The 27,253-nt window shown below is 35.7% G+C and overlaps 1 protein-coding gene across 3 annotated transcripts in view; it reads right to left on the bottom strand.

Annotated features, from left to right (window-relative positions):
- The window catches only part of CDH18 (cadherin 18), a 193,610-nt gene that overhangs the window by 48,682 nt on the left and 117,675 nt on the right, over window positions 1–27,253 (bottom strand). For all 3 annotated transcript variants that reach the window (XM_075706161.1, XM_075706162.1, XM_075706163.1), the window contains 3 exons: window positions 23,669–23,836; window positions 10,602–10,789; window positions 3,810–4,063 (listed from right to left, as the gene is read on the bottom strand). In XM_075706161.1, coding sequence (XP_075562276.1) covers window positions 3,810–4,063; window positions 10,602–10,789; window positions 23,669–23,836 — 610 coding nt within the window. The remainder of the gene's footprint in view (window positions 1–3,809; window positions 4,064–10,601; window positions 10,790–23,668; window positions 23,837–27,253) is intronic.

Raw genomic sequence — 27,253 nt, 5'->3', positions numbered from 1 at the left:
TCCCTGTGAATGAAGTAAAATTTAGGATGTTTTCTGTTGATTTAGAACACATTTTCTTAAGTAAATAGCTGCTTTTCAAACCACTCAAAAAATCTTTACCTTTAAAATTAATACAAGGTGGAGTTTTAATATCTTTCTTTTTTATGCTGTCTATGATTATGTTTGCTTTTCATATTTCAATACAATATTGAAGAAAAAGAAATCAACTTAAAAAGAAAAATCCCTTAAAACAGCCCAAATTGCCAACCAGATAATGTCTGACTAAAAGAAACCTCTAATAGCTACATTTATTATTACCGAGGTTCTTTTGCTGGGGTTGAAAAAGTGAAACACTAGTACAAGCACTGGTACAAAGTCGGTGCACTCTGAAGACTGCTCAGCTCAGGAACAAGCTGAAATCACTGTGGTGAAATAGCAGTGAGGAAATAAGGACAAAAAAAACCTTCAGCTCCCTCTCGACTGATAAGAATAGAGGTTGTTATTTATTTTTGGGTTTAGCTCAAATAACTATTTTTTAAAAAGATTTCCCTTCAGCATTGTTAATTGTTGTAACTACTCATCTAACCATTATTCTGGTTACAAGAATTGTTCCTGCCACCAAAATAAACTGTTACTTAATTGGGCAGTGAACAAATCACAGCACTGTATCTCTTTTAGCAGCTGGACAGGAAAGAAGTGATACGGTTGCAACCGTGTGTGCCTAATGCTTTATCAGTCTCACACACAGCAACAAGTGTCCTCATAAAGTAGAAAGGATGCACAAGTGGATTAGGAGAAACTGTTAAGCAAATCACTGCTCCGTAGCCTGTCCTGTACTTACAGCATTTGGAGATGCATCTGAGCCATTTGGCTGAGGAACTGTTCCTCCATTATTCCACTGCTCCACACAGATCAGTTCTGCAAGTCCTATCTGTAGCTATCTTCCCTGGAGCCTGTGTGATCCGTGCTTTCTAAGAAAATTACACTGAATCTTCCTGGTTTTATTTTTATAATCAATATTTTTATTTTGAATGAACTAGAAATTGTGTGAGAGATGTGATCTCATTACCCTCATTATCCTTCAGACTCATCAGGGTTTCAAATGAACAGTAGAGGCATTTCCTGAGAACCAGCACAGAAGGACATAAGTGCACTGTGTGCACGCTTCTGAGAAGAACAGCCTCCTCCGAGCCGCTCCTTTCCTTGCCGCTGTGAGTGGAGCGTGGGGCAGGACCCTGCCTCTGGTGGAGCAGCAGCTCAGCCCAGCCAGCCTGGCCTGCTTCTCAGGTCGTGCACCACTTCCAACCCGTAGCTTCCCCGAGCCGCAGCAAAATCTTGAAACAACACAAAGCCCTCCTGCACCGTGTCAGTATTTGTGTGCGAAGTGAGGTGAGGGAAGGGGGGTTAAAGTTGCCCGTTCCCAGAGCAGCCTTCCTCCTCCCGCAGGAGGAGGCTCAAGGAGAACCTGAGGGCACACCAAGCCAGCCTGGTGCCTCTTCAGAGCCCTGTGCACCAACGCGTCAGTCCAAGCCTTAGAGGATCAGCGTCTTCATAAAAAGCCTGCACGCTCACAAACAACATTCACTGTCAGTTCAACTGAGATGGATAAAGCCTGGCTAGAGAGTGGACCTGGTCACAATATAATGATACATCAAGGATATCGGAGCTGCTACTGCCCTTGCCTAACCCCTCCAACATGTAACTGAGGGCTGGCTCCTTTCAGAGCTTCACAATGTGGTATGTTTTGCTAGCACTTTATTTTTTTCCCCATTGAAACAGAGAGAGATGGAAGGAACAATGCAAAAATAAAGGTCAGTGGGGGAAAAAATAGGACAGACAAAAGTAAGGACAAATTTTCTCCTCGATTTCATAAATAATATGGATTTTTAATATTTTGTCCTCAATCACTGGTTACAAATTCCTATCTGCAAAAAAAAGGCCAATAGAAAAAGCAAAATATTTGGAAATATTTTTCCTTCTAATCCCTCTATCTCCAAATTATTGCCCATTTCACCCAGAAAGTCTATTTCTGGCCTTCCCAGCCTTTGTACAAACTGCTGCTTTTACCACGGTTGTCTTACCCCTTTCTAGACAAAACTCTTAGGGGCCATAGACAGTTGAATTATGGAGGAACTACTTAAATCTGCACTTGCCCTCCCTCCTTGCAAACTACTATGATGGCTAATCTGTCTGACTGTGTTAACTGTTGTTTCAGAATTATAGTATTAAAGCTACAGGCACTTCGCAGTTTTTTTTAGTGAAATTTTCTTATTTATGTTATGATTTAGATACAAAAACCATAGTGGCAATTTCTCAAAGGCAGTAACTTGCCACTAAGTAATTGTATATATTGATTGCCTGACACTAAACATTTTGAATCTTAGACTATTAGCACAAGAGAACCATAAAAACCTGATGCTTTCATTGTTCTGCAAAAATTGTTTCATCTTACCAAGACTATTACACATACCCAACAGATTTCAGCTCAGTCAGGAGACTAAAAATGCCCAATTAGCTTAAGAAAAACTGTTTTCCAAGTATATACTCATATGATTTCCACAAAGGCTATACCATTATGTCATAAAAAGGAATAGCATCAAATAGGTTTTCACGAAGAATTTTTTTTCTGAAGCATTTTAAATCCACTACCACCTTTGAGACAAACATTCATGTATTGTTTCAAAAATTCTCACACTGCATGTCATTTTAGAAAGTAACTCATCCCACAAATGAAGCCAGTAAAAAACATCATTGGATCCTATTATAGCTGAAAACATGTAACTGAAAACTTTACTCTAAACCAGTAATGAATTCAAACCCCTATTCCAGAGTGTTTAAGGTTAATTCCAAATGCTCTTAAATTTACAAGAAGTCAAATTAACATCCATATGTATATTTTTGGCATCAGTGCTTTTTCAAGCTTGCTGTGGGGCTATTTCCAGCTTGATTCTGTTCCTTAGTTCAGAGCATGACCTATTTCCAAGCCAGTTCTGTCATTATAAGAAGTATTCTGGCCAGAGCAGCAACACAGAAATCTTCCTTTCTTTTTCTTTTTAATGACAACATTTTCTTTAAGAATTAATTTCATTAAAAAGACTATCAAAATCCTTTCTTCCTAGTATATTACATATTAATTTAGTTTTCAAATGATGTATCTGATGCTGCAAGTGCTTGCTTCTCAGCACTTCTCTTTGCCCTAGATCTCGCAATTGGAGATGACATGACATGTCCCTAGCAACATCAGTGGGGTGCATTATTACACTAATTCTATTCTTTTAATACCCCACTAAAACTGAAGCATATTACAGAATAATGGTTTCTTCCTTAAACGCAATTTTGCAAAAATTATACTGCATGTCTCTGTGGAAAAGCGTACCGAAACAGGTTGCTGTCTTGCACAACTACAATGTGGCAAATGAGCAGGGGGGCAGCACAATACCAGCGTGACAGGGGAAAAACAGCATTATGATCCTGAATGGATTTACAGCTAGTGGCAGGATACAGATTGGCAGCAGGCCAGTGAAGTGCACCCTTTTATATGATGTGGTAAGAATAAGAATACTGGCATTGTTCAGTGGGGCATTTGGAGAGATGCTGTTACAGGAAACAGTGCACGCAGACCTTTGCTCTGACCAACAGCCAGATGGCAATTTTAAGTGCAAACCAACAAAAGGCTGAAGATTATGTTATTAAATCTAATCCATGACTGATCATGACACTGTTTTGACCTATGCTTCCCCTTCTGTATTAAAATAAATGACATAGTTTCATACATCCCAGATCTCATTAACTTGTGGAATTCAATCCCGTATAATTTGGACTTACTATACCTCACTAAACTGTTGGCAGTGTCAGGATCTTGTGCCGTTACTGTGCCAACAGCAGTCCCGATCTTTGCATTTTCATAAACTTCCATGACATAGGAAGGCATAGTGAAGAGCGGAGGTTCATCCACATCGCCAACAATGATCTTCAACATTGTTACATCTTTGAATGGTCCCAAGTGCGAAAAGCGGAAATCAAGGTGAGTATTTGCTCCTTCTATATTAAGTGTATATGATTTCTTTTTTTCATAGTTGAGCGGCTGTTGGCAGAAAAAAAGATTTATCAATGCTGTGCTTCAGTTTAGCCTGACAGCAAGCTAACTATGCCTTTTCCGTTTAACTTAAACCACATTTCTTCATGTTACTGGAAGGGGACAATATTCCGTGATATTGTGGCAGCCACTGCCATACCTTGTGAGTAGAAGGATATACATGAAGCAGGATGGATTCAGGTTTTCTCTACAACAGAACTGTGAGCAAGGTACCAGCTTTGGAAGAACTCAGGGTTTAGAATGAGCCTCAGATTCTTCTTCCATGATAAAGTCTCTGGATTTTATCACCTTTTGATTTTTATTGGTCAATGCTAAATACTGAAAAAGGTAGACTGATGTATTCCAAATTAAATTAACTTCATATCTTTAATTAACAAGTTTAATAGACAGTGATAGGGATACTAAAATTCTTTTGGGCATCTCTTCTGTTAAATCGCCAACTGAAAAAAAGCAACCCCTTGCAGGAAAACACTCAAGTTATCATAAGAAGCAGGAACTTAAATGTCTAAGAACAGCCTAAACATGTGCTTGCGTGCTTTTTCTAATCAGAAAGGGTGCATCCCTATATTCTAGACCATTTTCTTTTCAATTCTTCACTAGCAACAATGAGAGACAACTCTTCAACCTGTCTCACCCCATACTGCTGTGCTGCACATGAATTATGCCATCATAAATGGGAAGAAAATCTGCAGCTGGGGATATGCCTTCTACAGGACCTAATGTTCCAGTAAAACCCAATAGAAGGCACATCCTCAGCTGTACCATCCACCAGAAGCGCCACTGCCACTTTAGCATTGTCCTGTTATTTAAATCAGTAGATTCCTACTAGGAATCCTACCTCTCTCCTAGGAGGCAAGAAGCTGGGGGTCTGACTCATACATCACACAGCATGGATACTTCCTTTCTTAGGAGTCCCATTCCTAGCTCGCTATTTACACATGTGAGAATTTAATCTCCCTAGTTCATCTGGTTTTCAGAGTATTGTGAACTAATTTTACTGACTCAATATATTTATTTTAACCCTACATTAGCATGCTATTACACTGTCTTATGCAAGATATAGGATAAACATGACACACCCAACTCTCAACTCTTCCAGTGTCAGATAGTTTTGTAGTAGAGTGGACTAAAAGGATATTTAACTTAAAAGTATGCAAGTAATCAAGTTCCATTAGCAGATATAGAATTAAGCCATTTTTTTACTGGAAGCCATGTTTACAGGACCACAACTATTTTGAGTTGGTTTCTTCAGTCTCATGAAAGTAACTTACTACTTTTCACAGACAGCCCATCAAGAATTTCATATGAAAAGTTATTTTTTCTATATATCGTCTTAGTTCTAATTACTGAAAAGGCTTTAAAAAATACCAGTTCAGTTCCAGGCAGTCATAGGACAGATTTCAGGTTTCAGATTGCTGTTTTTTAAATGTGCTCCTATGTTGAGCAAAAGAACTCATTCTTGATAATAGACACCTCAGTCCTTACTGGGTTACAAATTTCTGGCTTCAACCAATTTATAAAGAAGGACAGGTAGGTTAATATTCATTTCATACTGAGCAAAGCAGATAGTTTGTACGTATATATATATATGTGCTACCACTAAGTTTCCAGCAGTCTCAGAACACAGGCATAACACTAAAAGAAGTTGCATACATGTGGAGTATCTTTTTAGATTTGAAATTATCATGATATGATGGCATGGTGGAATTCCACTACAACCAGTATCATTCTGTGTTGACCTGACAGAGTGCCTGAACAGAACTCAGTACAAGTGTTCAGGCCTTCCACCAAGGCTAAACTGGTCTTTCCTATCACCACAAAGAGTGGAAAAGTAGTACTTAAGGGAAGAAATATGAGGAACTCAATGTGTGTTTTGTCAATGTCAGTGTGTATTTTGTAGATAAAATCTACAGTAAATTTGACTGATGATGTATAAGAAAAACAGTTGGTCAGGATTTATATATGCTATATATTTCTTTGATTTCTCCTCTGTGTATTGAAGGACAATTAATTCATTCTCTTAAGCCTAACAGTATAAGACTTTTTTGTATTTTGCTTTCTCTGTCTCCCTTTCCTGAATGTAAAAATAAAAATTTTAAAGGCATGGAAATTTACCATAGCCTGATAAATCTATTACTATAAAAAAAAGAGCTAAGTATACTACTCAATTAAATCAATCCATAAAGAAATATAAGTTTAGTAAATTCTAACTCAGATGCTGTTCAAATTTATGATGTATTTCTGTTATGAGCAGGGAAATATTAAATAGTAATTTGCATTGCTCTGCAGCATATATATTCTAAGATTAAACAAGTTCACAATAGGATTGCAAATTGTAATATGATGCCTTTTTGGAAAATTAACTTAAGTTTATACCAACAATGACTGGATTAGGTTGTACAGGAAGACTAATTGCTCCCAGAAAACACGAGGAATAACACAAAGTCTAAAGTATTGTTTTCTTTCCTTTGTGTAGTTATTCAATCAGACGATACCAACTTTTTTTTTTCCTAGAAATACAAGAATAATCCTTTCAGATGATCAGAAAAAGCTGACATTTCAACCATAGTCAAAGCAGTTTTTTACTTTCATTTTATTTCTTCTTCTTCTGATAATGTCTCCGAATTAGAGAAGCAGATACTGGGGCGTAAGAGAAAAAGAGCTCTGTCCTGCACTGTGATTCACAGAGGTGAAAAAACAACACTATTTTTAACATTGAGCTACTTTAGACAGAACAGACCTACTGTACTAAGGATTATTATTACCAGGGGTTATAATTAGTAACAATATTTTTATTTTCCTTGTACTCTCCTGAGGAGAAGTAAGGAAATTTGCAAGCAAAGCATGTCCTGTGTTATTCCACATTTTTGAACAACTTACAAGTTCAGTTGTTACATCACTTTTCCTATTACTTTTGATAAAATATTAGAAAACTGAAATCTGGTTGCAATTTGAATCTACAGAACTGTATTTTGCTAGGCTTCTGCTTAAACACTGTGTATGTGTTGAAACTGACATTTATCTTACATTTGAAGAACAGATTGGGCCTGTCTAATGCTGTGCTAAGAAGTTTGCTCACAGACTCATCGATTATTTCAGGTAATCTGAGCTGCTTACCAGCAGGAGGTTTGTATTCCCATCTTATTTTTATATAATTTATTAATCATAACATTCAACTTAAAATACCTAAGCTATTTTAATTCAGCAAGTGTTTGGGCATAAACATGATAATGCAAAATAATTTATATTTACAAAGGAAATATTTCAACTATCCCATCAGATTCACAATAGGACTCATTTAACTCCAAATAGCCAAACAGAAAGATGTGGCTCTGTCCTTTCTGACCCCTTGTTCTCTTCAAGACAACCAAATACTCCAATAAATTACTTGTGAAGATGGTCACTTGTAATGTGTAAAACCTAAGTTTTAATTCTCCCTCATTTAACTCACATACAGGCTTTGAATATCAGTTGCTTATCTCAGTCATTAGCTGTAGCTATAAGGTAAGAGAGACAGCACCACCCTGTCTCTCTAGAAATTTAGATGATCATTTCTAGATTTACTTAAAATTGTTCAAACACTGACGATCTTTCCTGGAAAGAAAACAAAACTTTTAAATTTTAGAATGTTTGTTCATGTTTCTTATTTTCCCAAAGCACAATGCCTTTCCATGACCATTAGCCACATATCTTCAGTATGTATTCATCAGTATGACCAGCCTGATTAGCTCAGTTGGTTGGTTGGTTGGTTATTCTGATTTTCATGCAAAACTGAAAATACTAAATGTAGCTCAAGTGACCAGTCACAGGGCTAACTGGAAAATACTGCTGACCATTACACTGCAGTTTGTGTTTCTAATATCAGGCTCCCAAAAGGAAAAGCAGAATTTTATGAGAAGTAAATGGCTTCTTCCTGAACTTTTCCAGTCTCATTATACAAAATGGAAGAGACATGGGCTGTTCAGACTATTTTTTCTGGGAAGCCTCAACAATACTTGCTGACTTCAGATCAGGAAAGTTCTAGCATACTTCTCTGAAAATCACAACAAGGGGTGAACATGCTGACCAGTCATTCTCTGAAGGATCCAGAGAGTAATGGCTTTCACTGTGCTACTTCGTTTTGGTTTCCTCTAGTCTCCCACTCAAACAAGGAATTGCATGAGGCAAAGGGGAAATCCTTCATGACAGTTTGCAATCAGTCCTTTGTGACAGGATCTTTGAGACTGAAGGGTGGCTGCACAGGGCTTGTCAATAGGGGAGATCATGAAAGTACTGATGGTTTTGGGTCAGCCCAGAATGAGACCAGAAAAGATTCCTTTCAACACTCACAGACTTTGCATGCATGTTGAACAGCCTAGCATGGAGGCGCTGAGAAATTTGATTTTTGCATCAGAATCTCAAATAAGTGAAGTTTCAAAAGATTTGAGGATGACTTCAGATCTTCAGACGATAATATATTTACTTCTGGCTTTTCTGATGTGCCTACTATACATTCTTCCAGAGAAGTATTAGAGGACAAATCATTCTGTTCTCCTGTTATAGGAGATACAGGCATCTGATATACAAAACAAAACTGGTTTTGTTCTTAGTGGAGATTATCTCTTCTGGGTAGGCTATCAAGGTAATTCAGCTTCAAACCCAATCTAAATTAAAAGTAATTACAGCACACAGTAGATAAAATACTTACTAAACTGCATACAAGATCTGACTAAAAGAACAAAAAAATGAGATCAGATTTTTGTACTGTACAAGGGGTTATTATAACTTCTCTGAGGAAAGAATGGAGGTATTCCACACCAGTTTATGTAGCTTTAAGTGCTGAATTTCTGCTAAACTGAAATATAACATTACTTAAGCAAAATGCGCCCCTTCTTGTCTTGATGGGAAAATGACTCAAATCACTGTCATGTGTATCTATAAGAACAGGCAACATATGACTTTGTCATATTCTAAAACATAGTGAAAATTTCTCTGAAGCTATTTTGTCTGCCAAAACCAGTAAGAAATGTGATTTCACACTTTTTGTGTGTGGACTCTTTCATTTTGTTGCAAATTCTTCCCTTCTCCTTCATGTTCTCAATATGCATAAATGTTGTATTTAACGAATAATAGTCATGGTGAACTTTTAAACACAGAATAATGCTCATTTTGAAGAACAAATGACAGATTATGGCATTAGCTCCATCAAGAGCACCAGAAAATAAGTTCAATGTTATAAAAAAGACAGAGTTTACTTTTACGTGACTGAAAGAGGTGGGTATTACACAACCTCTATAAAAAACACTGAATTAAAGCTTTTTAAGATACTGGGAGAGATAGGAACCCTCTTTAAATCATTATGAATCTTAAAAATAACATTTCCTTCAGTTACAAAGTCTTTTTAAGATGTTAAATAAAAATTTACATACATACATACCTATTCAGATGCAAAAAAATAGCATTCTTTATGATATTTTTTTATTTATTCTCTTTTCCCACATTTTCTCTGGTTTTCATTCCTCCTACTGTTAATCAGGCCCAGAATACATATTACCAAATATGAATACAAATTCACTTTTATTTTTTAGGCTCTATGGATACAGTTGATGCCTACAAGACTCAACAACAACAAATCCACATAAGAATTCCTAATTGATGTCTGTTGGTCCAAGTGAAAACTGAAATCAAGAAACTTTCCCTTTGTTGGAAAGGTTTTTTAAAAAATATTACTTAAATATAACAACCCATTTCTCTAGGTTATTATAAAAGTAAATTTAGCCATAGAATATTAGCAGAAGTTGGCAGATACTTCAGGAAATGTTCACTATGAACTCGGTTCAGAGGACTTAATACGGAGGTGAAATTATCTATGGAATTAGATTTGTGCCTGGAATTCAGTTAAGAATGAAATTAAATGGCAAGAACACTTTATAATTAATAGTTTAAATAGACTGGGATAAATATAGGAAATTCATATAAATGATAACTGTGTGATGGCTTGACCAGTTACATTTTGAGTCTTTATAAGCAAGTCAGTATTTACATTACACAGTGCACAATACTTGACCCTTTAGACACCAGCTGACAAGTCAAAGAATAACACTCTATGAAAACTGAATTGTACATTCATTGCCACAGAAAAACTTTCTACGTCAAGATTCATGCAGTTTGGGGACAACACCATAACCTTCAGCCAAATTTTACTTCTTTCAAATAAATGTAATGTGCAAAACCATCATTCAGAAAAATTAAACTATCTTAATCAAAAATTCAGCAAGATTTAGTTTATTATAAATATTAGGTACGACCATTCAAAAAGCACAGAAGATTTAATTAACTGTTTCTTTCCTTGAATTGCTTTTCTCCCTGCATTTTCTGCAAAGATTTAAAGTGGCTCAGGAAGCAATGTGGAGAAGCTTACACTGCTGAAGTTCATGGTTCAATGGGTTTACACAGTAAAATATTTTCATCATGGTGTCTGCTTATTCAGCACTCATCATTATATTTTAATTACATACACAGGGAACTTTAAAAGTTTATTGCTTACCTTCTTCAGGGAAAGAATTCCTTCCCTTGTTTCTTTGTCAGTAGATATGGAGAACACCCCAGAGCCATCACCATTTATAATTGTGTACTTCATGTCTGCATTTGAACCAGTGTCTGCATCATTTGCTTTGATTTTGCCAACTGCTGATCCAACTTGAGCTGATTCAGGAACATACAGTTGATAATGTTCTGAGGGGGAAAAAAAACCCAAACCAATAGCTTGGACGCTTTCTAACCAAACTAAATTTGAGCACTGTTATGTGCTTGATACACTTCTGCGTAAATGGAAGAATCTTTAATAAACAAGACTGACAAATAAATTTATGAACTTATTTAGATTCCTGAAAGAATTCAAAAGAGAATTGTATTTTACTCTGGATATCTTTATTCCCTATTCAAAATCCCAATTACCTAATGCAGGATTTTGGTTTTCAGTTATTTTTGCTGTTCATCACATAACACAGGAATTAACTCTGAAGTTACTTCACACCAGTATTTTTAAAAGTTTATCTTTTCCATAACCAAAATATATTTATCTTCATGGACTTACCATCAAATGAGTAGTCAAATGAGTACTTTTGAACTGGAAAACCTTTGTATGTTATATTTATAGTTTGTTTTTCTGAAATCTGATCAGTTTTGCAACGCTGCATCAACATTTTGCAACATTGAATCAACACATATTTTTTCCTGCAGAAAAATGTAATGAATCTTAATATTTTAACATTACCACTTTGCAGTGTTTTTGTTGCAGCACAAAACCCTTTGCACACAAATTTTAATTGGTATCCATGGTAAAGGAAAATTAACATAATGGGTATGTAAAAGTATTACACAATTGTGCCCATAAAAAGCATCTATAACAGCTATGACCTCCTTTCAGTGTTTTTATAACCTGTTTGGTTAATCATTAGAAAATGAAATTTTTTTTTTTGAAAAATAATTTTCTTAACCGTCTCTATCCTTTTGGATTAAATCTCCTAACAGGTACAAAGTTGCCTGGGGGATAGGAAGGTGCCACAAGGAGAAAAAAAAATGGTAAACAGACACAAAGTGATTACATAAACCTCCATTTCCCTCTGAAACTAGGCCAGAAAGACAGGTCAAAGAAATTTTCTCCAATGATGCTAGTGTTGTAACACAGTAGGGATGCTGAAATCTACCAGCACTGAAAAGGAGAACACACATTCAGTAGAAGGTGTGCACAAACCAAAGCCCACCCCAAACAACACCCCATCCAAATCCCTCCCCAACAGTCTGCACAGTTTACATCACAGGCCAACCACCAACAAAGAAAAGAGAGCAAAATAACAACTTCCATTATTACACATCTTCTGAAACTCTACAGTTTCTTCTGTATTCCTCTTAGGCATTCTCCAATAGTGAATGCAACAGTGCAACACTGAGGTGCAGGACAGTGGATCAGAAGATGCTACGTATCAAAGCTAACATGTTACAGTTTCCTGAGTTTGAACCAGCTAGCATGACTGCAGAGGTGCCCTCGGTAAGCATGTAGAAAGAGAAAGGTAAAATTTAAATTTAATTCAGAGATTGAACCTGCATTATGGCAGAAAAACACTATTTGTTGGATGGATTGAAGAAATTACGAATCTACAGAAGTTGCAATTGCAGAGGGAATGGATGTTACGACTAAAATACAACTAACTAACTTTAGACACCTGTTAGAAAATAGAAGATTTTATTATAAATTTGTCTAATTCCTTGCACAATGGTACCCAAACCTATTTATAGTCTTGAATTGGTTTTGTAATACTAGCCCATAATACTAATAAACAAACAGTAGTGTGAGGACGATGGACGAGTGCACTAAACTTTGTTAGTACAAAAGGAAAGACAGCTTTCCTAGGAAAGCAAAAAATAAGTTACCATGCATTAATGAAATCTCAAGGGAAACAAGGAATGTCCAGCAGAACAAGAGAAAAAGTATAATTTACCATGTAAAAAAGAAAATACCAACACTGATGGAACAGGAAAATTGCTTAGTAGTTGATTCAATTACAACACATAGTTAATTCTTTGATATGCATATAAAAGCCATCTTCACAAATTTCCAAATAAATGCTCTGCCATGCATTCTATTGCAATGCTTCGTGCTTACAGATGATGTAAACTGACACTTTCATATTGCTGGTTGCTTTATTTCATACATAAAATTATGGTGATGGGATAAGATTCTTTTTGGAATTTACTTATTATTAAAATAAATGTGAATTGCGGTCTTGTGACACTTTTTGCGCTGACTAATGCATTCCAAAAAGGAAAAGGTTGAGGCCGTAAAGAATATGTTACATAGAGGCCATAAAGTATATGTTATATAACCAAGCCACTTCAGGAACTGGAAGTGTTACAACCCATATGATAGGGTGAGCTAATTAGAGACTTCCAAACAGTCAAGCTAGTTCAAATATATCCACATGACACTACACTCCGCTTTATAATCACACCCCAAGTGTTAGCCATCTGTTTCAGAAAATCATTTTACTGATACCAGCTTCAAACATTCTGAAATACTAAAACTTCAAGCAAAACAAATAGTTGAAATCACTCATTAATTATCTGTCAGTATTTGTAAAACTGAAATGTTTCCAAAAAATGGATGGAATGAAAAGAAAACTGTTAAAAATTAAACACTCTTAAATCGTAAGGTCAGAAATGTTTCCCAACGAGTATTTAACCACTGCTTCATAAAGAGAGCCTGAAGATGTCTCATACAGACGTGAGCCAAATAGATAATTACAAACAATACTGTCTAAAAACAACAAACACATAAGAGAATAAAATGCAGCAACATGAAGGTTAGATAAAATATATTATAAACACTTATTTAGACTAGCGGTGGAAACTGGAAAAGTTCTTACTAAACACTAAATTGTTGTAAACTTTATTACTGGAAAGTAAAGGAACTGACTAAAGGCTCAACTGAACATTTCCTTGGGCACTGAATAAATTTGGATAGGACATTGAAAATAATGTGTGATGTGTATACTGTGAATTTATGATTCTTTATTGTAAGCTATGAATCTGTCTCCACCCTTTAAAAATTGGTTGGGAAATTAGGAGGATTACCTAAGGATCAGGTACCAGTCTGTATCAAAACTGTTTCACCAAATCTGCCCGAGTTGAACAGATTGTTCCTATGGTCCCAGCATCACAGACTTCCAGGAGCTGTTGTAAAGCAGAAATTTCAAACAGTCTTGGGGATGCTCTAAATTGTTCTAGAGGAGCAGCCTGGTGGCTTACAGACCAAGATTCTGTAGAGGTTGATTTGGTTCTCAATTTTTATGTTAACATTCACTCAGATGCATTCACTTAACTCATGAAATGAGTAAATTACTACTCTTTTCCAGCTAATGTACTGTATAGGATAGTCATACCACTTTGCTTTGACTTTAATCTATGCTAATTGAAACATTGTTCAAATAGGCGATCTTCATCTTCCTTTCAATAAACTATGTGGTTTATCTGTCATTATAGTACAGAAACAATTTATTGATCTGTAGAACAATTTACTTCTCATTTCAATTAGCCTCCAGGCAACCTATAATGCTGTGTTTCACTCTCTGAAATGCAATTTCCCTGTCTGAATCTCTCAGAAAAAGAAGTATGACAGTATTTAATGCAACTCAACAAGCATGTTATTCACTTTATTTTATTCATTCATCTATTTTGTTGATAATTTTGACTTACTTTTCTAGGTTATAATGTTCTCTTGAACAGTAGGAATTACCTTACTTAACAACAGAAGGGAGGAGAAGCGTAATACTGAACTAATAGAGAAATAAGTAAATATTTGGCCTGCTTGTTATTTGTTTATCCAAGGTATAGTTTTAGTAACATGAGGATAAACACTGCTTGGTAATGAACCAACAGATGCATTCATTCATACAGTACAGCTTGTACACTGATGCCTTTGTCTATCTACTAGCAAACTGATAAACACAGCAACTGATTGCCTTAACATAAAGTATCACCATATCCTAAATGTATATCAAAGTGCTATGTGAAGAAAGTCTGCTTGAACCTACAACTAGCTAAATATTTGGTCATGCGCCAAATTGACAAGACATGGAGAACAAATGGACAGCAAGCCAGGCTCAAAGCCTGATGTATGAGTACAAAATTCAACGGGCAGCCAATTAACAGTAGTTGTTCAGGAATCAAACTGTGGCCAAAACTATTTAATGTCTTAATGAATGACCTGAATGATGGGTTGCGTGTACTCACAGCAAGCAAGTGGACAATACCAACTTGGCAAAAAGTGGTCAGTATGCTGGAGGGCAGGGCTGCTGTTCAAAGGGACCTGGACAGGCTGAAGAAATAGGCTGACAGGAACCTCACGGCATTCAATGACGGAACTGGGGGAGGAATAATGCCATTCACCAGTACACGCTCAGGGCCAACCACCTGTAAAGCAGCTTTGCAGAAAAGGACCTGTCAAAACTTGAGCAGACAAGGCCCTTAGCAGTTTGATCTAACTCAATCTGCTTTAAACAGGGGTTTGGGTCAGATGACCTTTTGGAGGTCCCACATTAATCTACGTTCCCGGCATTCATGAAGTTATGTCTCACATTTTACTGCCAGCCATCTTTGATAAAACTAAAGTGCAGCTCCAACTGTGGACTGTGCTCAATCTTGCTTAGTGGCTTTCTACTACAAAGTTATTCTTCATTCACAGAGCTGCTTGTTTTCATTACATGTAATAGATTATTCTGGATTTCTGGTTTGAGACTGCAGTTTTTTAGAAGTCCATTCCTCACAGTAAGTCTTGGACATTTGTTACATCTTTCTTTACTATGCTTATTTTTAATATAATAAACCCAGTTTTAATCCATCATCATTATGAATACAGCAACTTTTATGATTCCGGAAGCTCAGTTAATTTTACATCTACTGTCTTTGTTCTGAATATTCTTTTTGATGACAACATCCCTTTCATACAGCTAAACTAAGGAAGAAATTTTTAAGATGTGTGTTTGGCTTACTCCTTTTCCCTGCCAAAAAACCAACACTTTTGCACTTTCTGAAAATATCTCAAGTGTAAGTGAAGTTATTTCTTATTTGCAGATATGACACTAGAACAATCTTCAAAACTCAAGACATTTTGCTTGCCTTGAAACTCTGGAGAACATAACATTCTTGGGTCAGTTTGGAAAAATCCATTCTTCTTAGATGCAATGGACTCCTTTGGCTTGAAGAAGGTGTGCATCCCCACACCCCTGCTTTTCACATTTCAGTGCTAACCTGAAGTTACGTTTGTGATTAAGATTATAATCAGTGATGAGTTTAATTTATGTTCCATGCAACTTTGCCTTTACAGACAGTAACTAAAAGTACCTGAGAACTTTCTGACTAAACCTCAGAGATCAAAAGTATTTTGACTTCTTGTAAAAAGTGCGAAGTTTATGCCAATCATGGGTAAAAGCAGAAACAGAAAGAAAACTGGGTTTCCTGGATTTTCAGATGCAGTACTTTCCTGTAGGTAGTGAATACCCAAATACACATTTTCTATGCAAACGGCGTGGGAAAAACAATATATACACTCCATAATCATCACTAATGAGCAACTTAATGGTTGGGCATGATCTGTAGCAATCTCTAGAGCTGTGCTGTGCTGAGCATATTCTATGCCATTGACAGGGGGACCAGAGCTACATCAGGCAGCTTGGGTCAGCAGAGAGCAATAGCAACACCTGTAAAAGGGATATGCTCCATTTGGACTGTGTTTGGTTTTGTTGTTTGTTTGTTTGTTTGTTTTTCCCTGGCATTAGCACAGCTAGGATTGTGCTCCAGTTGGGGTTTAGCTTCATAAAGGACATGGAAATGAAGGCAGTTCTGAAGAACAACCCTTAAAATGGAGTGGTCCTGCTCCCAGTTCTCCACTCAGTAAACAAACCAAACAACTAACCAACACCCCTCATTCCCAAAACCATGACTGCCTCATTCAGAACCCTTACAGAAAAAAAAAAAAAATTTTTTTCTATCTAGAGTATTTCAGAATTATTTGGTATGTATGATGCATGTGATGAATAATCTACCTTCTACATAGAAATCCTCATAGACAATATCCAATTAAGTGAAATAAAAAACACTGCTAAGCTCCATCCTGCTGTTAGGAGTAAAGTTGATGCACATAGCTGGCATTCAGTATACAGAACACATATTTTCTACAAATATGTAGTCAGACTTCAACATAAATATATTTTTGCCCCTCCCAGCTTCCCTTTATATTTAAATTCCATACACAATTCTGTGATCAAGTTTTATTGTTGTGAATTCTTGTTAAAGGAGAGTTTTTAAATCAGATACTTAAATACTCTTGAAAAGTATTACATTTACTTCCTTTAATTTTTACAGTAAAAATCTGATTAAGGGAGTCACACTTATTCTGCTCAGGAAACAGAATATCATGAGACTTCCTATGCAATCAAATTCTGTTAAACAACTTATGTCAAATTTCAGTGACAAATCAAACAATTTGGTAGCTTTAACTTCAAATATTGTGCAAATATGAGAACATATCAATCTTCTCAGAAACAAGTAAGATGACAATTAAACAAATCACTTTACACAATATCTTCCAGTCTATGGAAGCATGCACTCAAAGAAATATACTTTATTTCTTATCTCCTAACTCTCTTTGGTGCTTAATGAACATCAACATCTCTTAATTAATGCATTCCTCATCTCATGTGTCCATCTCTTTAAGCATACCATAGATGAATGATTGATTCTAGCACGTTAGAAAGATACAACATAAGAGAAATTTTAGAAAATCACTCAGATCACTCAAGCTTGTCCCTTTTACCACTCTATTTCCTCAGGACATTATTGACGCTAGCTGCTTTCTAAACAGCCCGTTGTCCTTGGGCAGCAGCCTTGATAGGCAGGTGATTCTAAATATTTCTGGAGAATCAAAAAAGCACCGTATTTCTCTTATGTTTAAGACTAACAGCTGTTGTCTCTTGGCCTGACACATTCAAGTCACACACCTTCACCGGGTAATACAAGCATATAATAGCATTTTTCCCCTTTACGTGTGCTCCTGGCTGTCACAGTCAGAAGGAAACTCATGTTCTGAAAATTGATAGAAATGGAAGCTTGCTAGCTCGTATTTACCTGCCCCATGTTCAGTTTCTGATGTGACACTTTAGCCATTTCTAAACAAAGAACAATTAAGGTCAGGGGGCTTGGAGATTTACTTGTGATGATTCTCTGTAAAGGCAGAAAATCACTATATTGAACACCAACTGTACTCACAAAGGAAATATCACTCACTGGTCATTCACTTTGGAACCTGAGCACACACTTTATAAACACAATTAATTGAATAAATTCTCCGCCTTTAAGAATATGAGTGAAGCAAAATATTCATTAGCAACAGAATTATGCTGTATGACTATTACGCAAATATGTACTATAACCAATTTTAACAGCTGTTTTCTGTAACAAAGAATACAGCTTCTAAAACGTATACACCCCATGAAATGCATTGCCAGATTTTTACAGCAACCTTAAACACAGTCTTAACAACATTCTTAACAATAGAAAATCTTGCCACCTTTCTTTCCTTACACAAATAACTAAAACCTGATTTATGTAGATACCACTATAATTTTAGAAGCCTATACTGAAATACAGTTTGCATCTGATCAGCACTAACAGCTACAATTTCTAAGTTACAAGTAATTATTTTGATGTCTTTTTTATATCAAAGTTACCCTGTTATTGAAGATTTCCTAATAATATACTAAAATGTTCTGGATTAATCTTTATGTCTCAGGTTAGCTGAGATTAGCATGTTGGGCAAGAATTCAGTTTTGCAGAAAACTCTCAGTATTAACCAGAGTTTTTTTAAGAGCACAGCAAAAGGAATTCTCTTTGAACAGCCCTTAAATTTTCTCATGAGAGTCCACCCTTTAAATCTCATTATGTTGGCTCAATTTCACAATAGTACTAAAAAGAAGCTACATTTAATTTTTAAGTAATACCTGTTTTGGACATAAAATATATGAATATAGTCTGCTGTATTTGCTTATCACCTAGAAATATCTAATTTCCTGGCATTTCCCCTGGCATGTGCATATATGTTACTCATTTTATCTTTTAATGAGATATTAATAATTACCTTTCAGTAGATTGATCATGCACACCAGGCTCATCCTGTCTACTATTTACACAAAGAGCTATTTCTGAAGCTGACTTCGTCTAACCGCTAAGAAGGAAGAACGATCCTCCCTGAATCTTACAGATGGAGAAAAAAAAAAATCCAATATCATGATTATAATCTAAATTTCTTTAGACATCCTGGAACACATATATGATAAAAATTATTGTTAATATGTGAACTATAATTCTAGAAAAGCATAACCTAACTTGTGAACCACCTGTGGAAACAATTAATGTGGTAGTACAAAAAACTTATCTGTGGAAAACAGGAATGAGAAAAATGAGAATAAAATAAAATTTCCAGGATGGTAACTTCACTTTTGAAGAAAGGGAATAAAGTTATATGCAGGAATATAACTTCTGAAGAACAAAATACTAGGGTTCTGTGCAAATCTGGCTTTAAATCAACTTTCTACATGTTCCTCTAGTCTGATTTAAGGTCTTACTAGAAGACCTAAGCATCTCATCAGCAATAACTGACACTTGGGACTATTCAATTGCAATACATTTTACCTTTACTATATTATAGCTAGTAGCTATTGGGAATAGTCACAAAGGCAGTAAGTTTTGTTGTGTGAAATATGAAAAAGGCATTCCTCCAATTATAATGAAAAAAACAATCTTATTAAATAAGCAACATTTAAATGTAGAACAGTTTTTGGAATTCAGTGCTTCCTAATACTTCCTGGACACTGGATCATTGCTGGACTCATCATCATCACATAAACGACACAATGAACAGGAAACTAGATTACCAGGTATGAACAAAATCTAATTTACAAAGGTGCAATTGATCAGATGTCAGCAACCTTAAGCCAAACCAGTTATGAAGTCGTTTTCTCATTTTGAATCTGAGTTTCCTGAGGACACACAACTTCTGCTATCATTTTAACTCAATAGTCTCCAGTAACTTTTAACCCCTGTCCATTTTCAGGCAAATCTAACAGAAGGGCAGAGGCCTCAAATTGTGATTCTGCAGGACTCTTAACAATTACTGACTGAATAGAGGAGAAAGACCTGCTAAAATAAAATCAGAGAAAATTCCACTTTACTAATCTCATTTGGCAGCAGCCAAATGGTCAATGAGCAGGCAGATAGTTCTGGACTAGACACCACAGAAAGATGGGACAGTGCTACAGTGCATGGCAGTGGGAGTGAGAGGATGCTGATGGTTACGTATGGGGATCATAAGAACTGGATGTACTATGTGGAACTAGGGACATGGAAAGGACCATATTGGAGTATAAATTCCAGAAGAAAATGAACACCAGATACCTTTGCACTTAATTAGCTAATGAGTTATATTAACAAGCCCAGACAGTAGACACCTTACTAGCACAGAACAGAGTTAAAGTCTACTTCTGGGATGTGAGCTTACTTTTTCAGAACTAACTGGAGTATCTTCATATAACATTCCTATTTAAACATGGCTGTGTACTTTTCACACAATGACATTGTAAAAAGTGAGGACAGACTACTTATGTATATACATAACTTCACATTACGTCTATATACTGCCATGAAACAACCAAGCCTCAACAATCAAGCTTTATAAAAAATATTTTATAAAAAATGTTTTAAGCCATGACTTGCATTTAAATTCTGCTTTATCCTAAAGAACTGAGCTAGACATATCAAACAACAAAATCTACAAATGTGGTATCAGGAAACTCATTTCCTTGGAAAATTAGACTCTACACACAATAACTAAAGATCTCCTACACACTGCCCAGGGTGCAATCGTTAGCACTTGATGTACAAAACATGTCAGTGGAAGCATCTGCCTAGTGTGATGATCTTGATGCAATCAGAATCTATTCATCCTAAACAAAGCAAAACATGCAGAATCTATTCATCCTAAACAAGACCAGAGAGAATTAATGAAAGAAAATTCTGATGTAACTCAAGGCTGATAACAGTGTCATCAGTAGATGGAACATTTTCTATCAGATTACTGAAATAAATTTATGACTATGAAATTAGGGCCCTCAGCCATCAACCAAGTGGATCCATCAGTGGTAAAACTAACAAGAACTGAGACATGCTGATTATTGAAAAGTAAAAATCTTCCCATGCAGAGCACTGTCTGTCAGGTTACATTAAATAGATAGTTCATTTATGACTGGACTCTAGTCTAAAGAAAGGAAATTTGTGGTGATGAAGAAAAAGAAATCAGTATTGTACAAGATGCACTGAAGTAATTGGTAAGCGAAATGTATTCAAATACAGTTTTTATAAATTCAGGTTATTCTCCTGCTGAATTCAAAACCCCTTGCCTACTCCTGAGACATACTACTGTGTTTTGCAAGCAGAATTTTTCAGCTATGTTTCTTATTCCAGAGATTATTATTACCATGTATTTCAGAACTGCAGCCATCAGACTGATAAAATTATGCAGTAATATTTCATATTCTTCCTCCTACTAGACTTTTCGATATTTTGTAAAACTGTAGTTCTTCTCTTAGTAATTTCTTTGAAAGAAAGTCAGTTATATTTAGAGTGAGTACAGAAAAAAACACAGTAAATTCATTTAGGCAGATATATTTACAACCCCTATTTCTAAGTTTTAAATAGATTTTTAAAGTGTTTCTTTAAGGGGGACAAATCCTGCATACCTTACTCCATATACATCTCTAATGAACACTGATCTACCAAAGCCAGAAAGGTAAGATCATTTAAATATATACAATAAAGCATATTTCTAAATAAAACAAAGAATAAAAGCATCAATCAGATGTGCTTCCCAGCGTGTTCTCAAGTAAAGTACTCATACAGTTAAGAGTCAGATTCAAAACTCACAAGTATGGTAACGGAGAAAAGGAAACTAACCAAAAGAAAGTCTGTGGTTTAGCTGAGGCTCAGCCTGTCCCAAGGGTTATACACTTGATATATGGAGTTTTGGTTAGCACTTCCCTTGAATTCAATTCTGAATGTGACAAGCCTCAGTAAGTCTCATTTAGCATTCCGTCTAATAAGGAAATTGAAGAGAAATTTAACTGAAAATCATGGCATACAAAGAAAAGAGAAGAAAAATAAACAATGAAGTTATTTCTATTAGTGCAATACTCATGTATTATTGTAATAGTTCATGATGCTAAGATGGCTGGATTTTAGATTGTCTATACTTTCATTCTGTATTACTAACATATAACTACCGTTCTTTTGCAAAGGGTTTAAATTATACTTGTTGAAAAGGAGTAAAAAAGCAATGTTACAGCCATAACTGTGGTATAGGAATCCTGTGTAAGGAAAGATAAAGCAAATGTTTGTACTCTACAAGACTTATTCTAGGATTAATATTTTCTGTTAAAAATGATAAATGTTAAAATACATTTATTTATTTTGCTTTGTTAAATAATGAGTTTCATTAAATGTGAAATAATGTTTTGTAGTTTTCAATGTTATTTTCTGCAATTACTAGAATCCGTTAAAATGTATAGAATATAACCTGGACATTTTATATTTCTTCCATTTCTGAGAAAAAAAAATACAGAAAAAGAAATATATGTTCCAACGTACAGTTCTGCCTGCCAGTAAGTTTAATATGCAAAACGTTCCATTCAAAATAAAAGAGGCCAATTCTTGAAACCTGGTATGTAGGGATCCATTTGTCTCCGAGTTTGCAGGAAACCTAGGACATTTTTTCTACTTTAACTATTTTAGATGTTATATTTGTTCAAAGATATGCCTTACCTTTTGCCTTTCCAATAGTTAGGAAGTACAAAATAGAGTGATGGATGCAATGAAAATTCTGTGGAACATAAAACCAAATATACTTTATTTAAGGCCATGTTTCAAAGGCTTTATGTTTTTCTGTGTTTGTGAGGCACAGAAAGAATATTCACTTCTACATTACTTTTAATGAGCCTTCTTACTACTTGACCAGATTTTACATAATGTGTATTGCCAGGGAGCTCTGTGATCTCTATTATTGTTTATAAATCTTCTCATTTAAACAGCTTAATGCATTTCCTGGTGGATGTCCCTATAGCTACCAGTCCATTATGTTCTACAAGGGCTCACACAATGTCTGAGTCCAGATTACAATATTCTTATTGGCCTTGAGCCAATCTGCAAAGGAAAGCAGGTTTAGCTGTGCAATTACATTCCAGAAGACTTAAATAGATTGTCAACTGAATTCAGAATCCCTACAAGACTCCAGCTGCTGTGTGCCCCAGATCAATGGGCACACAATGAGCTGGATAGAAATGAACTTCCTATTAGTGGTCATATTAAAATATTCTGAGAGTATTCTATCATATACTTTTCATATATGCATGTGAGAACATTCAGTTTGACATCCACATTGACAATTCATTCAACTAGGGTAAAGGCAGACTCCACGATAGCTCAATAACAGTGAGAAACAGCTTAGGTTTTGACCATCTGTAATGTAAAAAGTGATCTTAAAAGCTCACATGGGTATAGAGAAAGAAACAGAAGAAAAAAATTGATAGATGTGTATAGAAGCAGCCAAAGGCATGCTGGATTCAGTCTTTTAATGTGTTACCTTTTGTTGTTATCTACCATGGGAACAAAGTAGTTCACTTGTGGGACCAGAATCACACAGTTATTGAAATATACATTCAAAAAGGACTGGAGAATAACCCACATATGACAGAAGTATTCCTTTATCATCCATCTCACTCTTACTCAGTGTTTAACTGAAGAAATCTTCACTGGTTTCAATATTCTAGATATGCCATCTCTGTGCTTCATCTGAAAACACTGGAAAACTGAAAAATATTGGTGAATCCAAACACTTCTCAAGCTGCATTCTCCCCATTAATTTGAATACTAACTGGATTTCACTAATAGCTTCTTACTTCACTGAAAATCAACACGATTTTCAAATCAGTTATATGCCGAAATTGTACATACTCTGAGGAAACCTGGGTGGATTGTCGTTGACATCAGTGAGTGTGATATTTACAGTTGTTGACCCTGACAGCCCTCCGACCTGCCCAGCCATATCTTTGGCTTGAATGACAACGGAATAATGCTCTCTGGCTTCCCTGTCCATGTTGTGCAAGGCAGTCCTGATGACTCCTGTGATGGAAAGAAAACAAACAAACAAACGAAAGATCAGGATTAGCTTGTTTGAGCAAGAGGAAAGGCTGGGCATGACCTTTGTTTTCAGGAAAGGTGGAGCATGGCAGATTTTCTGGAAATGCAAAGCTTTTCTACAATCAAAATAATCTGGCTTTAGTTGTTTGTGTCTTTTGTATGTGTAGAAGTGTAAACATATATATATATATAAAACAATGCCAGATGCTGCCAGACAATCAACTTGCTTGAGGATATGAAGAATTAAAATCATATATATTAAAACAACTATTATATTAATAAATAAATAATCCAACTTATATAACATTCCTAGCCAAAAAGTACATTGCCAAAACTCCAGTGTTTTCTCATATATTATAACTGTTTAAATAGCTACTTAATAGAAATATTAATGAATGGGAACTCTTACACCACTGAAGATGACACAAACTCCTTTTTAAGAAAAGTTCATTTCTGAATTAAAATATGTCACACCTCTTAAAACTACCCAAAAGCTAAACTTTCTTATCTGACAAATCTCAAAAAACTATCCTTTCTTATTTGATACATGACAATCATATACGTTTATAAGTGTGACTTACCCAATACCGTCTGTAGAGTGAAAGATAAGCTATTATTGTTTTTACTACAGTACAGAGAGAAAACCAGAATCGAGTGATCCTAAAATTCTATTTTTTTTTATCCATCACCATCAGAAATTTTTTTAACATTTAGTCAATTACACATGCAGAAGCAAAGTTTACAACAAAGGAGGAACAGTCAGCTCTGTGGGCTCAGTTTCAGTTATTGGACATTTTTCACTTATGCTGATGCCTGTAAATTAGGCCCTGCTAACTTCTTTGATCACAGGCTGACAGAAACCTCATGGAGTTCAATAAAAGGAAATGTCACATCCTGCGCCAGAGAACCAGTACGTGCTGTGGACAGACGAGCCGGGAAGCAGCTTTTCAGAAAAGGATCTAGTTGGCCTTCAAGCTGGACACGAGCCAGCAATGTGCCTTGCAGCAAACAAGGCCGACAGCATCCCGGGCTTCATGATGAAAAGCGTTGCCAGCAGGTTAAGGGAGGGGATCCTTCTCCTCTGCTCACCACTGGCGAGGCCACGTCTGGCCTGCTGGGCCCCATTCTGGGCTCACCAGTATGCACTGATAAGAGTGGAGCGAGTTACATAGAAATAACTAAATAAATATGCAAAATGCTAAATTTATTAACATTACATTTTCAAAAAACTACATCTTTAGCGTAACTTGGTTTTGGACTCAAACTGAGTGGCTGTTATAACTCCTAAGAAAATATACCATAGCATGATCAGATGTTGCTTCTGGATAAATTTTAAACATATAATAGCCAGTAACACAAAACAATTTTTGAGCTTTCGTTTTCCAGACAACATGCTGTACAGCATGATTCTCCAGGTTTTTGATTCCCACAGTTTCAGATGACACAAAAAGTGATTTCCAGAGCACTATTTATCTTGTACTTTAAAATTACTTTCTTTGCATTTCTTCAGTAAAACCATTTATCCATTATTACATATGAAATGGAAATTTTCAGGTAGCTTATACCATTCTTTCCGTTCTATTCTGAAAACAAATTGCACATGAATAAGTAGAACTATCCACAAAGAATAATATTTTAAAGTATCCATGAGGATTCAAAATTATTTTAACACAGTTTTGCACTGTAAGTTCCTTTTCATCTGTTCATCTGTTTTCCTTTTCATCTGTTCATCAAGTTCCAGAAGCGTAGATTCTGGACAAGCTGGCTAAAAATAGTATACCAGTCTGTTTTAGTTCATCAGTGTTTTTTATTTTTAAACGATACTGTTAGAACCATATCTTTTCTCACAGATTGCACCATGATATACTGAAATTAACCACAATCTATACATACTATAACAGAAAGGCATGGAGACATTTGGATAAAAGGAACTGATATAAATCAAATATGCAGTTTCATCAAAATCAATATGGTTCACAAAATCTGGTACTACTGTTCTGAAAATTCATTTTACTGATAAATAGGAAGATAGAAAAGTATTAAAATTAAAAATGTCCTGCTTTGACTTTTTTTTCAAATAAATTGCTTGATTGAAACCAAATTTATTGGAACATTTAATGTTTATGTATATGCATGGAGGGAGTATGTGATTTTTTTAAAAAACCCTTTCATTTCAATTTGTACCAGACCAAATTTTACATAGTGGAACATCTGTTTTCTGTACAATCCTCATAAATACACTAGTCACATTTTTAAACTAATTTAAACAAACAGAAATTCCTCTGAATTACGATTACTTTCTCCTTCCTTTTTGCTTCAAGGGGTGTGGTACTGAATCAAGGCTTGTGGACAGTTAATAAGGATTTGTGGATGACTAATCATTTGATCTTTCCCACTTGCATCAGATTCCTCTTTTCTGAAAACTGAGTAAATGAAAATGGGCAAGTTTTCAATTCCAAAAACTCGTATCCAAAGTTTAGAGTAAGACAACTGGTTTTAAGCTTGGGATACGCTGAAAGACAGGAGATAAGGGAAGATTTAGTTCTTTCCCTTTTCTTGGTTGTGTTTACATACATACATCCTAAAATTATATCAATATGAGGTATGCAACTACCGTGAGGACCCTAATGCTCCATCCTTGTCACTAGCAGCTCCACCAACTGTTCTGTCTGTATAGCACTAAAATCATACGTAATTTCAAATTTCTCTAATGAGCCCAAAAGGTGTAAGGAGAACTTTCTTGGTTGCCTTTTCCAACAGGATAATATAAAATGCTCCAGCAGTTCCTTTTAAATTAGGAATTGACCCTGAGTATCTTCAGTATACTTGGCAGGGGCTTCTATACATCCCACAAGAAGACAGGAAGTTCACATTAAGGAAAACCTCTCCCTGTCTAAAACAGTGAGAAAAGAAACTGAAAAAGAAAACTGCCACAGCCTTAATTTTGCCAAGTATTTGTTAGGCAGCACTGCAACCGTGTTAACTGAGTACTTTTCATCTATGTTTCCAGTATTTATTCATCTTTACTAGGAAAGGAAAGCAAGGAAAAAAAATGCACAATGTAGACATCATTATGGGGACACCCCACCCTGTTTCTGGTATTATGTGAAGAATTTTTACAGAAGTTTGACTGCTATGTCAAAAATCACATACAACATGTGGAGGCTTAGATTTATTGGAACGGAGTTGAGAAGGACACACAGTTCTGGACCTCTGGCCTGCTGAGTTTAGTCATACCTATTTCCATCTTAAAATTATGTGAGGTGTGTTTTCCCACATGGAAGGCTCTCCCAGAGCACACTTTTTCTTCCAACCGCTTGTCTAAATTTATTCACCTCTAAATCACACTAATTTTTGTTTTCTTCTCTGATAATTTCTAGTCCTGGAAATGACATTTTC

This window comes from Pelecanus crispus, chromosome 2 (assembly GCF_030463565.1).
Source record: "Pelecanus crispus isolate bPelCri1 chromosome 2, bPelCri1.pri, whole genome shotgun sequence".
NCBI lineage: Eukaryota > Metazoa > Chordata > Aves > Pelecaniformes > Pelecanidae > Pelecanus > Pelecanus crispus.
This window is presented reverse-complemented; position numbering and strand designations above follow the sequence as displayed.